This window comes from Grus americana, chromosome 8 (assembly GCF_028858705.1).
Source record: "Grus americana isolate bGruAme1 chromosome 8, bGruAme1.mat, whole genome shotgun sequence".
Lineage (NCBI taxonomy): Eukaryota > Metazoa > Chordata > Aves > Gruiformes > Gruidae > Grus > Grus americana.
This window is the reverse complement of record NC_072859.1, coordinates 640,887-659,169: the sequence shown is the minus strand read 5'-3', so window position 1 is coordinate 659,169 and position 18,283 is coordinate 640,887. Positions and strand designations below refer to the sequence as shown.

Here is an 18,283-nt window from a genome sequence, read left to right as displayed (position 1 = left end):
AATTATAGAAGCATAGAATGGTTTGGGTTGGAAAGGAACTTCAAAGATCACCTAGTCCAACCCCCTGCCATGGGCAGGGACACCCTCCACTAGATCAGGTTGCTCAAAGCCCCCCCCAACCTGGCCTTGAACGCTTCCAATGACGGGGCATCCACAAGTTCTCTGGGCAACCTGTGCCAGTGTGTCACCACCCTCAGCATAAACCGTGTATTCCTTATGTCCAATTTAAACCTACCCTCTTTCAGTTTAAAACCCTTGCCCCTTCTCCTGTCACCGGTAAAAAGTCTCTCCGCGCCTTTCTTGTAAGCCCCCTTTATATACCGCAAGGCCACAGCAAGGTCTCCCTGGAGCCTTCTGCTTTCCAGGCTGAACACCCCCAACTCTCTCAGCGTTTCTGCACAGGAGAGGTGTTCCAGCCCTGGGATTCTCCTCTGGACCCGCTCTAACAGGTCCGTGTCTTGCACTGGGGACCCTGGAGCTGGATGCAGTGCTCCAGGTGGGATCTCAGGAGAATGGAGTAGAGGGGGAGAATCCCTTCCCTCAACCTGCTGGCCACGCTCTTCTTAATGCACCCCAGGACACCATTGGCTTTGTGGCCACAAGGGCACACTGTTGGCTCATGCTTAACTTGTTGTCCACCAGGACTGCCAAGTTCTTCTCTGCAGCGCTGCTTCCCACCAGGTCAACCCCTAACCTGTACTGGTGCTTGGGGTTATTCCTCACTAGGTGCAGGACCCTACACTTGCCCTTATTGAATTTCCTTAGATTCCTCTCCGCCCAACTCTCTAGCCTGTCTAGATCTCACAGAATGGCAGCACAGCCTTCTGGTATATCAGCCACTCCTCCCACTTTAGTATCGTCAGCAAGCTTGTTGAACTCCATCCAGGAAGAAATCTGCAGCGTGATGGCTTATTAGAATAGGTGTGATGTGATGGATTCTGGAGAATGCCCCTCCCATGCACAGTGGATGTGGCCTGTAGTAAGGTTTTGGAAGAATTTGTGGAGGAATACCAAATGCCTTTAGGTCTAGGAACAGATCTATGCAACATTCCAGGCAGAAGACTCCCCTGTTCATCTGTATGGTCCTGAGATCTCAGTTGTCCATTTCCATCGATTCTATTAATTTTAAGGCTCTGTTGGCATTTCCAGTTCCCAGCCCCGACGGAGGGAGCAAACCTGACCATAGATTTGCTCTCCAAGCATAGCCAGGGGTCTCTTTTCAGAGTAGCGACAAACCCTTCTTGGCGGAAGGGTGGTATCCTTCCTTTCTTCAGTGAAAGTTCGTAATGTAGATTCCAGTCCTTGTACTACTGAGAACTCTGTGGGACAGGCACCCAGGAGAGGTGGTTTCTGGCAGAGGATGGGCTGTTAGTGCATGTCCAACAGTCAGGCTAATTTGCCTCTGCTGCTGTAGTTTTGACTGTGGCTATGGTGGAATTATGGAATGAATATGTATAGTCCATATTCCACCACATGCTTATAAGCAAGGCTACCATATTAAACCCTAGGCTTCCAAATCACTCTTAACAGGAAAAACAGACAGACACAAACAGCAAAAATAACTATCCCTTGGCTATAGAGGACAGCACAGCAATCAAAAGGGTTTCCTGTCTCCGGAAGCCCCCAAGGCATTTAAAGATCTAAACCAAGCACTTGTGGAAGCTCCCTCGTTAGCCCTGCCAGACTACAAGAAGCCTTTTCTATTATATTTACCTGAACAAAAAGGAATAGTCGGTTGGCCCAGAAACGTCTGCAAGCCATTGATTATTATTACTCAGCAGAACTAGCCCTTGTAATTCAAGGCAGGATTTCATGCACTAGGGCTGGGTCAGCAGCAGCTGTGGTGACTGAGAAAGCAAGAAGGATGTCCTGGGGCACCTCCTAATGCCACTGGTTCGTTCCTTAGTTTTTAGTCCCCCTCTCTAGAGTTCAAGCAACTGTGGATGTGCCACAGTTGGGAAGTGCATTGGTCATTGCCTTCTTTGACTGAACGTCCCATAAAGGCAACAAGATACCCTCACACCCCCTGAGATGTCCCTTTCCTTCACTGGCCCTGCAGCGTGGGCAGCCAAGCGCCACACGGCAAAGCCCACTGCATCTCCCGCAGGCTGTCTTGCCCTGGCTGGCTGCTGACAGGAGGGGACACTGGGTGGTGGCAGCGTGGGGGGTGACAGGACACCAGGTGATGATAGGTTGAGGGGGACAGAAGGGACGCCAGCGGCACGGGGCGGTGACAGGCATGGGGCTGATGGCCTGTGACATCAACCAGTGACAGCTCTCCCGTAGGGGCTACTCAGTGTTAGAATGAAGAGGGCGGGGCCGCCACACCTACGTGACCTAGGCTTTTTGTCATAATGCGCTGGGTCACATGAAGCACTGGGGTGGGTGCAGTGTGCTGTTGCATGTACACAGTGAGGTGCTCGTGGCAGCCTGTGGTTGCCAGGCGGTATACCCCTCAGTGGAACACGGTGGCAGGGGTGCCCCAGTCGCCATAGCGAGCTGTTGGGCCTGGGAGAACTGCTTGCGGGAGAGGGAGCAGAGACTGAGCCGGGGCCGTGGGGGCCTCTCCCTGTCATCCGCCTGCTCGCCCAGGCTGAGACGAGGAGCCGGGCAGCTACCGCTGCCTTGGCCCAGCTCCATCACTGAGGCCTCTGCCAACCAATTCTACCTGAGACTGCAAGGCCTGGCCATGGCGGAGCGCCACGGCCTCTGAGCGCTACCAGCCCACCCGAGCTCAGCCTGTGCTGTCTTCCCTGGCCCCCTTGGTGGGCCCTTCCCCGTGCTGCTGCAGGCCCTAACCTGGCACAGAGGCCGTGACGCTGTCTGCTGTGGTAGACAGCGTTGCGGAGCAGGCACCGCCTGGGTCCAGCCATGTCGTGTGTCCACTATAAGTTCTCTTCGAAGCTGAACTATGACACAGTCACCTTCAACGGCTTCCATATCTGCCTGCGTGACCTCAAGCGCCAGATCTTTAGTCGCGAGAAGCTGAAGCCAGCCAACTGTGACCTGCAGATCACCAATGCCCAGACCAAAGAAGGTGCGTGGGGGCAGCGGGCGTGGGGCCTCAAGGATCACCCGGCTGACAGTGGCACAGACTGCCCTGCAGTGGCTGCTGCCTGCGGGGGCCACGTTCTGCTCTTTGTGGGTCATCCCCACATAGCGTGAGTCAGCCTGGGGCCCATCCCGCCGGCATGCGGGGGACTGGGAGGGCAAGCCGTACCGGGCATTAAGCGGGGTGGGAAGCAATAATGCGATTTGGCCACAACTCGTAGCTGTGACTTGTGTTGGGAGCCTTACCGAGCTGTTCCTTTGGAGTTGCTGTTCTGACAGCTACCTTCAGATCTGTGTTTTAGACATGGAGCTAGGCATAGAAGAATATGTGGTTGATGTGTGACATGTAGTGCTTACAAAAGTTTTAGTTTCCTGGACTTCTTTTAGGTAAAATGATAAGGAGATTTGGGAGGATATCTTACAATAACAAACCTGAAAGATTTCTCTGAAATCTGGTGGAGAAAGCTGAAAGTGCTAGAAATAGAACAGATGGCTAATTTGAAGGAAAAAAGTGCTTTTGGTGACTTAATTTTCTCTTCAACTTCTTTTACTCCACTGCATTGGAAACCTGGTTTTGTGGCTGTTGCAGAAATTGCTCACTGGCAAGATTTTGAATCAAGACTGTATCTGAGTTATAATCTATGCAGTCCCTTTAAAGCCTTCTTGCACGGTTCTTGTTCTCTGTATCTAAATTAGACTTTGGAATTTCTTGTTCATATAACCTCTTTTCTTCACCAAAGACATTATCATTCAGATGCTGTTGAGCATCATTTCATCATTCATTTCTAAAGGATTTTTTTTTTTTTTCTTGGTACTAACCATGTCAGGGCAGTACTGATGTTTTATGGCAGAACATTTATGGTGAATATACGTAATAAATGTTCTTAGAGAAGTCATAAATTCTTTTAAATCTAATAAATGGTGCTTGATTCTCAGAGATGGTAATGGTTTTGTATTACTTGGTGTGATGTTTCTGTTTGGTAATCTGCCATCTTGATAAGTTTGAATGTGATTAAAGACTTTGGGATATGATTTCTCAGAAATAAAAAGACATGTAAAGTGTTTTCTTTCCTTAAACATCCCATTTCTTTTTTTTCCCCTGTGGTTCTGTGACACTCTTACAACAGTCTTTAACATGTGTACTAATGGTTTTTTTTTTCCCCTCTTCTTGTTTGACGTGTTAAAACTTAAACAGAATAATATGTACGCTGCGGTAACTGCAGCCCCAGCCTTTACAGATATTTAAAGTATCTTCAGGAGAATGTCTATGAAGATTTAACAGTACTTCACAAATGCCAGCAGGCTGAATGGCCAACTGGCTGACATCACTCCTGTGATAGTTGGGTCTGTGTAAACAGGGCCTTCAAATGAGAATGTTGGATGGTAGTAAACTGCAATGGAGCCCAATTATTGTCACTAGAAGAAAAAATATTTGAAATAGGCCAAACACATGGATTCTGTTATAGCAGGTGAGAAACAGAAAGCAAAGTTTTAGAATAAAAATTTATGCTCATAAATATGTCACCCCATCAAGTGTTACTCTAATATGCATAATTCCAGTTGTACAAAGTGTGTTGCTTTGTTTTCATACATAGTCAGAATCCAGTGAAGAAAAAGTATCTGCTCCACTAGGTGCTGTTAAATGTGGTGTTGCCTAAAGGTGAAGTTAAAGAAGGAATATCTTTCATACTTCAAAGAGCATCAGTCTTGTTTAACAGTGACAAAGTCCTCCTCTATTTAGGTTGTGTTGCGCTTTGACCTTTGTAAAATGAGGATAAAATTTTAAGCTTGGTATGTTAGTGACACAGATCGTAGAATCATAGAATCATCGAATGGTTTGGGTTGGAAGGGATCTTAAAGATCATCTAGTTCCAACCTCCCTGCCACGGGCAGGGACACCCTCCTCCACTACACCAGGCTGGAATGTTTATGGAAGCTTTCGTGAGGGTGTTTTCCATGTGAACACACAAAAATGCCCCAGTGGTTTTCAGAGCAAAGCTAGAGAATACATTTCAGTGTAATATATATGTATGTCAAATTTTTGGTTTATATGCATAACCGTGAATTTCAGTTTTTATTAATCAGCTATAGGTGCTTAAACTCACCTTCAGAAGATAAAGGAAAAAACTAGACCAGGATATTCTGCCTAAACAGGATATTTGGAATTCTTACATGTGGACATAAAGTATTGGGTTTTTTTATACCTTTGTCTGTGCAGAAGTCCTGACTAAATGTTGAAATGATCTTGGAAAGAACAAAGCGAATCTTGAGTGAAGATGGCCTGCTTGTTCAGATTTCTCCAAGTCTCTAACCTTTTACTGCTCAGTAACTTACTTTTCATAATGGAAATCTCGTCATAGAAGCAGTGCCAGTATAAGCAAAAAGTAGACAGGATTTTAAATATCAGTGGAAAAAATGATGCGATGACTTACTTTAAGATGCTGGGAAGGCAAAATGGATGGTTGGAACCAATTTAAAAAAAAGGAGGGGAGGGTATCCTTTTCCATGCTTACTCTGGAGGCATGTTCTATAAAGGCAGAATTCCCTTCAAAAAGCCTGTACTCAAGAATGGTGCATTTAAACTTGCCTCCTTTTAATTTGATCTGAATTTCTTGACTTGTCTTTTATAATTATAATATAATTTAATGGTCACATAATTTATATGTTCTCACAATACTGTGGAAGAACCGCAAACTGCTGAACTCGGGTTTCTTGAGTACTCTCTCCTGTCCTGTCGCATTCTGACTCAAACCACTTGGAGAATGTGCTATTCTGCTTGTCAGACAAAATATGAAAACTATAAACCCAAAAATGAGACTCTGAACTGGTCTTAGATGAATAGTGTTAAGGAACAACAGTGCTCTTATAAGACTGTCTCTTGAACTCAGGACTTGCCTGAGTTCAGTGTTGCACTTGACAGTCTTAGTAATGCCACGACATGATGTCTTTGAAAGAAACCCACGCTAACTCTGAATGAATTAATTTGGCCTCAGAGCTGATGTCTGTCTGTCTGTCTACTGGAATGTCTTCAACACTGTGCACACTTCGCATTTTAGAGACGGCGCTTAAGCAACTTTTAAACCTTGCCCTTCGCTGTGCCATTTTGTGTTGGCAGTGCTAGCATGGGGGATTACTTTGGTTACACCACATAAGACATGAAGGCATCGGGCAGTTTTTATAATCAGATTAACGATTGGAAGTATGTTAGATTTTATTGACTCCTCCTTTCAAAGCAATGTAGGTGCTCTTTTGGAGCCTATATCTATCTCGCTATATAAACATGCAAGAATAGCCTATAAGGCGGCAGATGTCAATGCTTCTCTTCTAATGGTCAACGAATTGTCACAAAATACTAAAAGAGCACGTACTCTTCTTTTTGCATAATACACCTCTTGTGTGTGTTCCAATTGACCTCTGCGGGCTTGCATAATTTATGAATAAATGTATTGGCCGCTGTCCTCATATATACAGTCTCTTTCTAGGAGAGGTGCTGGCACTTGGAATCTTCTGCAGAACGACCGCAATCCTCAGTTCGGCATGGGCGTAGCAAACTCTGGCATTTCAGAGAGTTTCTCTGCTCTGCAAACAGTGAATTGAAAGAATTCACGTCCCTTTGGTTAAGTCAAACTAGGCGATTAGCTGAAGAGGGGAGATACCACTGTAGTTGGAGCCAATTCTGCCCTGCTTGTGAAAGCAAGCTCAAAATAACCCCCCAAAATTTCTGTGATCCAAATTCTAGCACTGCCAGTTTTGTTTCCATTTAAATGTAAAGCACTGAGCAGCTGAGAAGTGTGGTTGTTGATGGATTAAGCTCCAAGAAATCGGCAGAGATGGCAGGGTCTCTTCCGTGTTCTGTCAGTCTTGAGCGCGAGCAGCAGAGGTGACTCGTTTTCAGTGAGCCGCTATGAAAGCAATGGTGCAGAGTTTTCATGCTGTAGCCCGGTGCCTGTTTTGTTGTCACCTGGTTTATGCAGGTGAGACTTGCTGTGGTTTGTTTTTCTCCAGGGATCTATTAGTTTTGTAGCCTAACGGAAGTAAAAGCAACTTAAGCTAGATCAGGAGAGAACCTCGTGCAGACTCTCCTTTAGAGCCCTTTGAGCCTATTTTGCTGTTGGCATTCAAACAGTATTAAAAAAATGAAAAAGAGTTTGCTGCTTCTGTTTGGTTATCAAACGTTCTTCAAATGTACCGCTAGTGTGTTGAGACGATAAAAGCGCGATGTTACATATAAAATTGTGCTCTTACATCTGTAAAGGGCTCCTGAAGTGCTATGTAATTACGTATTAGCATACATTCTTACAAACTGACTGCTGTGTTTTTTCTGTATTTATGTTGTTTTCAGAATACACAGATGAGAATGCCCTGATTCCTAAGAACTCATCAGTAATTGTGAGAAGAATCCCTGCTGGAGGAGGTAAAGCTACCAGCAAAAGACATGTTCTGTAAGTATCCATAAAGCATTGGCTTCTTTGTTAGGGGTTTCAGCCAGTTAACTTTTTAAAGGATACTCGTTTACAGAGGCATTCAGATTGTATCTTTCTTGTTCAAGCTGCTGGTAATTTTTGTTGTCATGGGTAGATTTTCATATATCTGTCCCAAAGTAGACTTAGATTTTTAGGCCTTCTGGGGCACGGGGTTCCAATTCCAACAATGGTAACTTTAGGGTGATTCTGTCGGGTTTGTTCAGAGCCAAGGTGTAGATCCTGTTTCCTCTAAGTGGAGAGATTCCTTATTATATGTGTTTGCTTTCATTGCTTTTATAGTAAAGGCAGATACACATTATAGTGTAAAATTATAATTTGTTCCCATCTCAGAAGAGTCTGATTCTCGGTGTTTGACTATTTCTTGTGTTTGGGGGGGAGGGATATGGCAGGTGTTCTTATGCCCCAAATCTGGGGGTTTTGCATACTAGCCGTACAGGAAGGACCAAGGGTGGCCAGCTGGTGAACCACACGAACAAGTTTCCTTTTAGTTTCCTAAAGGCCGTGTCCATCTCAGGCAAGAGGAAAAGAACAACATCCTAAAGTGTATTGCTTTTTGTGCGAGTGTGATGAAGGAATAGTTCATGTAATACTACTTAATCCTTTCCAAACTTGAAACTCAGTAAGCAGTTTAGCATGTTACCAAATGTTAGTAGTTAACTTTCTATGTCTGTTTTTACCCTGAGCTGATATCTGTGCTCCATGTTTAATTCTGTATTCCCAAGATTTCCGGAGGACAGAGAAACAGGGGTATTGATGAAAATTACAGCTATTCAAATACACTCCTGACTACAGGAATATTACTGCCACTTATGTATTCCTAGAGCCCAGTTCTATATCAGCTACATTAGCATTGTTTGAATGGTCGTGTTTTCCAGCCTTCTTAAAGTTACACCTCTCCACCACAATTAGTCGATTTCAGCAGCTTGTGGGTTTGCCATGTATTTGTAACATTGGTTGTCAAAAAATAGACTGATGAGTTACAGTGTGTCTGGGACAAACAGCGCAGCAGCGTCCTAGTACCCATGAAGCATTTGCAAGCAAACCCCCCTCAATTTATGTGGCTCTGCGTGTAAACATTGGGCATATTACTGCAGTAGTTGTTGAAGTGCTTTCAGGCACTCCCTAGTAATTCTGGACACCACAGCATTGTGCTTATAAACATGGCCGTGTTTGGGGGCTAATTTAAATATGTATGCTTAAACATACCTTGCCAATGCATCCTCCATTTCTGGTGGATGGCATCCTCTCCTGCTATTGCAGTGCTGCCCTAAAAGGAGAGGGTCGATGCTGCTAGCATCAAAGATCAAATGGATACCTGTGTGTGAGGATAACGAAAGAATGGCACTGTTGTTCATTGAAAATTAACCAGGCGGATTAGGTCTCTGTTCCTTCAGCTGGAACAATTGCAGAAACAACTGGTAGAGCAGTTAATGTTTGGGAATGATGAATGCGTGCTGTAATGGTGGAGAGGCCTTCAAAAATGTGCTAATCGCCTTGTAGTATGTTCTCCGGGTAAACGGATGAAGAAACCATTATGTGGTAATCTAAAGTGGTTCCTTCTACATCCTCATCTTCGGGAGGTCCGTGGCTGTAATTGCGAGCCTCGGTGGTGTTCTAGCAGTGGCAGGAAGCATGAGCCTTTCTATTTGTCCATCAGTTCCACAGCAGCCTTTGAATTGCCTCCGCTCATGGGACACTTTGGATGATGCATGAATTGTTTGTAACGATATCAACGGTTGCATGTCTGATCCATGATGAGCAGCATGCAGATACAGATCAATGAGTATGTGGAATCTCAGCAAGTTTTCAAATGTAATCAGTATTTCCTAGAACATCGTAGCATTTTCAAGGTTACCTTAAAAGCAAATTCTGGCAATTAAGACTGTTGTTTTTTTTTTTTTTTTTTGGTCACAGGGCTCATAAATCACCCAAAATCTTAGGATCTCCTTTCAGGTGACATTTCTACTACTATTTTTAATCAATATCGCATAGGTAACACATGTAGCATTTTGGCACTTTAATGGCTAAGTATGGTAGACATCTGAACACAGTGCTTGGGCTTCCACAAAGAAACTCTCTTCTAAAGGCTGTGTTGCTGACAGTGGTGTTACTTCTTTGTCAGATGACTGATTTTTTTTCACTTAAGTAAACTTGCACTTCAGAGTGTCTAGCCTATCACTGTTCTTTCTTAGGAACTAGAGTACTCTATCTGGTACCTATTTGTGATACTAGGGAAATACAGATGGGCTAAAGTTACCTTTGTATTTTGATGGTTGATTATTTAAGAACACAAAACTGTAATACTGACTTCATATTTTTGATACGTAGCAGAGACAAAATATCTGAGGGCTTCCACTTTCACTGTTGTGGTCTGTATCCGTAAGTCTTAGAGTAATTGGTGCAAAGTAGACATGGGATATTGAAGGGGTTTTTTTACTTGCACTGAAAGTACCAAGAGGGAACAGTTTATGTATATGAATAACTTTCCACATTCAGTAGACTCTCAGAACATAATGTGTTGATGTTCAGGTTTTATGATCTGTTTTCACTGCTTTATGTTGGGTACGAGTGCTTTAAGTTCTGATCACCTTTATTTCTTCTTCTAGAAGTCGAACTGAGCCAGTGAGTGGAACATCAAAAGCAGTATGTAAAACCACAATTTCACACTTTTTTCTACACACTGCACTTAATTCTAAATCACGTATCAGTTTTCCAAACATTAACTGAATATATTTTCCAGTCAAACATAGTATACGTTGTAAATACAGCGTATTTAATTCAGCATAGTAAAAACTGAGTAACACCATCATTTGCACGGTTCCCATGTGAATATTGGCATTGGTGCCTAGCGATGCATTGTATTTCATATTGAATATGTTAGATTATTTCCTGAATGACTTTGTGTGGCACAGATATTGTAGGATCATTTTTAGATCATGTAGGTTCGAGGTTTGCACAACTGACCATAGTGCCCTGTTCAATACCGGTCTGCCTACACCTAGTCATATGCATGTTTGTATAGCTTGTGTGTGCTTTTTGTTTCTTGCCACAAACATTGTTTGGAGTGTGCCTTTTGCCATTTTCACATTTTATCACTTAGCTTTTGTTTTTAAATGGTTTTTTCCTAACTGGCAAAAAATGGGGGGTTCCAACAAATACCAAACCCAACATATCCCATACATTTTGAGGGCAGTTCTGTGCAGCTAAATGATTCTTTTTCATGTCCTTAACTAGTTGGGCATTTGTTCCTAAAGCTGTATAATTGAAGTGAAATTGTTTGGGCCCCTCTGGGTCCACAAATGTGTTTAATAGGTTGCCATGAATATAAATATTGTTGCTACACAAAGTGGTATTCTCAAGTTCTGCATTGGATCTCTCCACTTTATCTGATGAAGCAGTTAATAGTTTGTCTGCGAATGAAAATATCTGAAAGCCAGTGTACAAATTTTGGCACAAGGTTAGAGCCTTGTCGATCTCCAGCGGGTCTGGGTATTACAGTTTCTTTTCATTAACCACAGAGGCACTCCGAAGCTGTCATAGGTTTGGACTCTGTTTTGAGCAAATACAAATCACAGTAGGTGGGAAATATCTCTTTCAGTGACACTCAGAGGATATAGTGCAGACTTTCAGACTACAGGAGAGGTTAACTATTGCTGTGTTTTGAGTGTGGAACTTGAATATGTATTTAATTTTTTGTGAACAGGTTGATGAGTCTTCTGCACCTACTTCTCTGGCCCAGCTTATGAAGGTATATACAAATTCTTGTCAAGTAATAAAAAATAGTATTTGCTTCATATTTTTAAATCTTAGACTGTGATCTATAGCTGGATAACTGTTGTCATGTGAACAAAATTTTAATATAATTTTTAATAATTTAAAGTATTTATTTTGACTTTAAAATGTCTGTATACTTTGATACTATTCTGTAACAAGTAGTTCCCAGTGTGGGAAGATAGAAGGGGAGCACCTTATCAGCCCCAACATGATGTTGCAAATTACTCACCTTCAAGACACAAAGAAGAGGCACTTCAGAAGCTGTTTACCATTTTTCCTATGTTTTGTTAATTTTGCATTGGAAACTAAGACAATTTTCACAGAAGAATTTAGTTGGCTGTAAGTTATGGATGTTTCAGGGGGATTTGCAACAGCCAAAAGAGAAGCGTTTCTCTCACATGGACGACTGCATGGCTATTTCTGAATTTCTAGTCATTATAGTTATAGGTCCATTCTTTGAATGCTTCACAATTTCATAAATTGTAGTGTATGTACAGTGGGCAACACAATCTGATTTGTTTGAACGCAGACTGTGTAAGTTGTGTAAATGTACCCAATTGCTTGTAGGAATATACCAATGGGCATGTGTGGCATATTAGCAGTCGTGACCTTCTGAAACTGTGGTAATGCCCTGTTTTCCTATGGAACTGCCTGCATTCTTTCCTCAACTGTGTGTAACTTTGTCTGAGGAAGCACTAATGACTGCACTTTGTGTGAAGGCGTAGCGCTAGCCAATTAAATTTCTAGTCTTTAAAGCTGCACAAATTAGAGAAGGCAGGGCCTCACACAGAGGAGCTAGTTCGTTCTCAAAATAAAGGCTGGAGTTCATTTCCAAGGAAGAGAAATCTCTTCCCCCTGGTAACTTCTCACCTGTCTCACTGCAGAAATTAAATTGTGTACATTTGGGGGAAAAAAAAAAATTAGATTGGAAGGTAGCCACCAAAATAGATTGGAAGGTAGCCACCAAAAGAAATTGGTCTCCATTAGTGCTGTCCCTACACGTGTGCTTGGTTCTGTAAACTCATGTGAAGTTTTACTCTAAAATGGGAAAAACTGTCCAAGTGGTCTACACATCTAAGCTTTTGAGAAAATTTAAGCATTTCAGAAAAATGCAGGAACGTGACATAAAGCAGCTCAAAAGTGCTACTCTAACCTCTTTAGTGCAGACTAGCTAGCATGGAGGCAATGTGTTGTAAAAAGTTTTCTGGTTTATCATTACTATGTATTAAATGCCATATTTGAATTTTGTTCTATTCCTAGTAATGTTTTGTGGTTTGGGGATGTGTTTTGTAAAACGCTTGGATTCAAACAAATCAGTCGATTATCTGTAAAGTTTTCTGTAAATGTTAATGGCAGTGATTTCATAGATGTCAAACTGGCTTATGTTACTGTTGAGAAAAAGCTGTGTATATGAAAGAACCATTTAATAAACTGTAGAAACTAGTTGGTTGCTTTTGTGAATGAATGCATGTAAAACCTAACACAAGCGGCTGCTCTGAATGAGAGGTGCTTGAAGGTCCACGTCATTTACAGTCACTCCCTTAGACCCTGCTTGTATCTGGAATCGTGTGTAATAAAAACTTTTGAGCAAATACTACTAAAAAAAATAAATCAGCTGACTTCAATAATTTGAAGATATAATTCTGCAGAAGGCTTATATTACAAACTGTATGTTAAAAAGAACAGTCAACTGGAAAAAAACTGCAGGTTTTTTTCTTACTCTAGTTAAATCACTTAATATGAAGAAGTGAGTGGGGGGAACATGCAGTTTGGACTGCCTGCAGCACATGATGGTCAAATTTCTACTGAAAAGAATCTTTTGTCTTGCTGAAGGATTGTAAAATGTTGGATTCCTTTTAATGCTTCTGTGTTTGAAGCTGAATTTCAGCAGGCAAAACCAACTGCCCTGACTCTTAAGTTGTATGTCCTTTTAGTGCTGTAAAATGTAAATAATGATACTTGCATACATCTTTCTCAATTAAATGTACAGTGGGTATCTTCTTATTCAAATAGTCTGGAGCTTAAAAATCAGCTTAAAAATACTAGATGGTATAATTTTTTCTACAGATAGCTTCAGTCCATGTGGGACAAAATTGGATTGGTTACACGAGTCTTTATGTAAGGTACAGCTGAGTCTAAAGGTTTGAGTGCTCAGGAACGCTATTTTCAAGTAGGTTGACAGGCACATAAACACCCTGTCATGGCGTAAGGACTCCCCAGAACATCTCCAGGATAACTGTATTTTATAGAAGCAGCTGTTCTCCTGCAACCTCCGCTAGCGTTGTGCTGCTCTTTACAGGATGGGATGAGTGGTGTTGTCTTTGGCTGTGTGTGCTTCAATGTGTTCCTAACGTGTGTGTCAAATCATTACCTGTTACGCAGACTGCGGATCTGGCTGAAGCCAACGCTTCCGAAGAAGATAAAATAAAAGCTATGATGGTCCAGTCTTGCCAGGCATATGATCCAATCAAGTAAGTTTTGATAATGTCCAATCTGTTCTTTGAAGACTATGGAAAAAATGCAGAGATGTTTGTTTCAACAAGAGAGACACATATATACCTTTTTTTTCCCTTCCCCAAACCTTTCAGTTACATGAAGAAACCCTTGGGTCCACCTCCACCATCATATATTTGCTTTCGTTGCGGGAAACCTGGCCACTACATAAAGGACTGCCCAACGACTGGGGTAAGATTGTGGGGGACTTCTGGCCTCACTGAGTTTTGAATTTTTTTACCTTGGCAGTTACGTAACAAATGCATGAATACTCATATTTTCTCTTTTTTGTTTCTCTTGGGGTGAAATACAGAGGTTATATGGCAATGTTGCAAAGCCCTTCAAAATGCAAGGGAAACCTGGAATTATAAATGTAAAATTTTCTTTGTTTTAGGTCACAGAGATTAAACATATTCATAGATCTTTCTCTGGGAACTTTCATGCATATTTTTAGATATTTCACTATTACTGGAAATTTTTCTGGTTTTCACTCTTTTTGATGACAGTTCACAGTTTTTAGTATTTTGTATAAAACCAAGATGTTTCTGTTGACCCTATCTGTCGAATATTTCTGTGTTTTAATTGCACAAGTCTCTGGTTTAGTATTGCTGCCATTTAAGGTTAGTCACTGAATGTATATGCAGGAGGTAAGAATTCAACCTCGGTATCTCGATGGTGACTGTAAGTTTCCCCGGTGACTGACCGAGAGCCCTGAAGTAAGCTCTCACCTGAAGTGCGCTTTGGAGGAGGAGCGGGTTTGTGTCTCTTCCCTGAGCGGGTGGTGAGCTCAGAGATATTTCACCATTAAGGAACCTGAAGGCAAGCCAAAGAGTGTCGATTGAGTTCAAAACACTGCTCAAGCCTTTTGAACATCCCGGCTATATTCATTTAGGAAAATAAGTATTTTAGTTGAGCAACCCTTACGCTAGGTAGAAGGAGAGGATTAAAGGCTTACGCTACTTAAAATAACCATTGAAATGTCATTTTGAGTGTGGGTCCTAAGATGAGATATCTCTGCATTTATTTTCTCTTCACAGGACAAACATTTTGAGTCTGTTCCCAGAATTAAAAAGAGCACAGGAATTCCAAGGAGCTTCATGATGGAGGTGAAAGATCCCAATACAAAGGGCGCTATGCTGACAAACACTGGAAAATATGCAATACCAATTATTAATGCGTAAGTATGGAATTAATTGGACTGACCAAACACTGAACAAGAGAAACCACGCGTAAATGTCTGCGTGGCAATAGAACCAAGTTGGCTGGCATCCGTAGTTATGGGGAAGGAAGCATTGTCATTGTATCTTAGCCTTAAAATACTTTCTCATATTAAAATAGAGTGGTCCCACTGTTCATGCCCCTGGAAGCTGGCTGAACTCGTGGTATGCTAAGAATCAGTATTTCTGCAAAAGATTTCAGCAGTGTTTAAGGTGGAGTCATTCTCTTTGAAAGCTCGTTTTGCTTCTGTTTGACATATCAAAGGCTTCTTGCAAAATTTAGCAAATAGCTGTTGGACAGAGATTGCCTCCCCTCTAACTTGTATCAAATCCCACGTGTGAAACAGACTGAAGTTTTCCTGATGCTACAAACTAAGAAAATACTATTGTGTGCTGACAAGAGTGGCTGTTTTCAAACGCACTTGGTAGCACTTCTGTTTTTCAGCCATGGATCTCCCTTTGTAGAAGCTATAACAGAGACTTTCATTTATAAAATGTCATTACTCAGAGACTAACTTCATCCTGAGCCTGCGCTTTGTGTTTACCCTCTGGCAAAGGAGAGGTGGGATTCATTTCACCTGATTTCTAGCTGTCAAAAAATGACTTTTCTAGTCTGAGCTAATTTCTGAGTTGATCCAATGAATGGGAGAGTTCTGCAGAAGGAAAATTGTTCCCCCCCTCCCTCTTCTGGTGTTGTGCCTATAGAAAAGTAGTTTAAACTAAATGCCTATGATTTAGAAGGCTAATGTGGAGTTAGAAGAATGCCATCTATTCTCTTCCTTTGATAAAATACAAAGCTTGGGAAAGTTTGCCTTCACCCATCTTTAACTTTTTTCTTCTTCCTTCCCCCCATCCCACCCTCCAGGGAAGCGTATGCAAGAGGAAAGAAGGAAAAGCGTCCCTTTTTACCAGAGGAGCCCTCCTCCTCCTCCTCCTCAGATGATCCTATTCCAGATGAATTGTTATGTCTCATTTGTAAAGATATAGTGACTGATGCCGTGGTTATTCCCTGCTGTGGAAACAGTTATTGTGATGAATGTAAGTGCTACTCCCATGTTTGTCAATTCCAAACATCACATCTGATCTTCTGAAAGCAGAAAAAGGAGATAACGAAATTACTTTCTAATCAGTTCTATTTAATACTTAAGTACACCCTGAATAGGAAAGGACTCTGATCCTGTAAAGGCAAAAAAAAAAGGCAGAAAGCTTGTTTATGCATCTAGTTAAATCCTCTTTACATGCAGAAGGATGAGTGTGAGAAGAGTGCATAATTGTGCAGGTGATTACAGTATTAGATCTTGAATGCATTTAGTTTGTCCGCAGCCCTTTCTCTCATACAAAATTATATAGGCAACTCCGGTGACTTACTGCAGTCTGCAACAAACAGATATTTAGGCATTTAATGCGCATTCTTCTCCACGGGAGAGCTGCTTAAAACCTTCAGAACTCAAACCTACTAATGGCTTTTTGATGTGTGTTTTGTTCATTAACCTTGAGGTTGGTGACTTCTCACTGTACCAGATAGTGGAAAGATGATGAGTCGAAACACCAAGATACAGTCTACTCGACATCTTCAAATGTTACAACAGTGAAAATAAAACTGTGCAGTTATTTGCTGCATACTAGAAACTGTTTACGCTATTCAACAGCTATAGCTTCATGCTCTCAATTCAAGACCATATTCACCCATTAATGACATACGCCTTTTTATAATTGATTAGAACCCCCAAAATTTCCCTAGGTTGGCTGAAAACTATTTTGATCATTCTAATGATTCACAGGTATTAGAACAGCATTACTGGAATCTGAGGAACACACATGCCCAACGTGTCATCAGACAGATGTTTCTCCTGACACTTTAATTGCCAACAAGTCCCTCCGCAAGGTAACATGATGACTTTTACGTATACTGTTTGTAAGAAAAGTCTCTTTGTAAGAAGCTGAAAGGGAAGAAAATATTAATTAATAAAAATTAAATATTAATAAATAAATAAATGATGATGACTGTTACACCTCCTGCTGCTCTGGTGACTGCCACCGAACAATCCACATCTTCCTCTCTGTCAATCAGCAGTTTGTTGGAAGTGAAGGTAAAATTTATTTTTATTTTAATATTTTTTATTAATTAATATTTTTATTATTATTTATTTAGCCTTAAGCAAGACTAAATTGAATAAGGCTACATTTACGTTTCAAATGCATTATCTGTTGCTACAGAAGCTTACAACTCTTTAGAGACAACCTGGTAAATTCAGATGACACTTTTGTTTAACATGATTGCTCACTTTCAAATTCCGTGTTAACACTGAAGTACTTTGAATACAGACACTCGGAGTTACCAGTCATCAACATCAGTGTTTAAAGTGATGTGTTGATACATCTGTACAGAAATACACAAGTAATTTTATGCTGTGGAGGCCTTTGTTCATGTATCTACTGAAGTTTCATATTACCTTTTCGTAAATTCTTTTCTGCCTCCAGGCTGTAAACAACTTCAAAAATGGAACTGGCTACACAAAAAGGCTCTGTCAGCAGATTCAGCAGCACCAGCAGATGATGACTGTTACACCTCCTGCTGCTCTGGTGACTGCTGCTGGACAATCCACATCTTCCTCTCGGTCAATCAGCAGTTTGTTGGAAGAGAAGGTAAATTTCATTTCAACGTATGCTGTGATTCTTGTGGTTTAGTAGAGCTCATTTTCCAACTGTTTGCATTTATTTACAACGGCTATCAGGTTCCTGCACAAAGACAACCAGCATTACCAAGTCTTGTGGGCCCTCGAGGACAATCAATACCCTCAACTGGTAAGTAACTAGAACTTTAGAATTTCTTTAAAGAATTATCTTCAGATAAACTGAATGGGATTTTTTTGTTTTTCCTCTCCCACTCCAAAAGCTCACCCAATGACAGCCAGTGCAGTTCGCTCAGCAGGTGGCAGATCAGGCTGGGAACGGTAAGTATTCTACGGAAATTCAATATACTCCTACTTGTAACCTGTGAAAGGAGGTCGTAACACATAACTTACACAACAGCTGATTTATAGTGACATAAGTATGCACAGATAGTTGTGGAGACTACAAGTGGTAATTAATTTTTAAATGGCTTAATTTGAATTGGCTTTAACAAAGGGCATCTGTGCTTGCAGTAAGATGATTTAAAATAAAACTCCAGTACATGATTGAAAAGAGGACTCTGAAAAATGACCACTTTTTGAGGAGATCATCATTACATAGAAAAATTAAATATTATTAAAGAATCAGATG

The 18,283-nt window shown here is 41.5% G+C and overlaps 1 protein-coding gene across 1 annotated transcript; it reads left to right on the top strand.

Moving 5' to 3' along the window:
- The first annotated feature begins 2,871 nt into the window (after positions 1-2,871).
- Positions 2,872-11,642, top strand: LOC129209273 (E3 ubiquitin-protein ligase RBBP6-like). Its single transcript, XM_054833454.1, has 5 exons — positions 2,872-3,037; positions 7,394-7,493; positions 10,142-10,178; positions 11,239-11,283; positions 11,472-11,642. Exons 1-5 carry the CDS (start codon positions 2,872-2,874, stop codon positions 11,598-11,600), a joined length of 477 nt encoding a protein of 158 aa, XP_054689429.1. The 3' UTR covers positions 11,601-11,642.
- Positions 11,643-18,283: the final 6,641 nt, after the last annotated feature.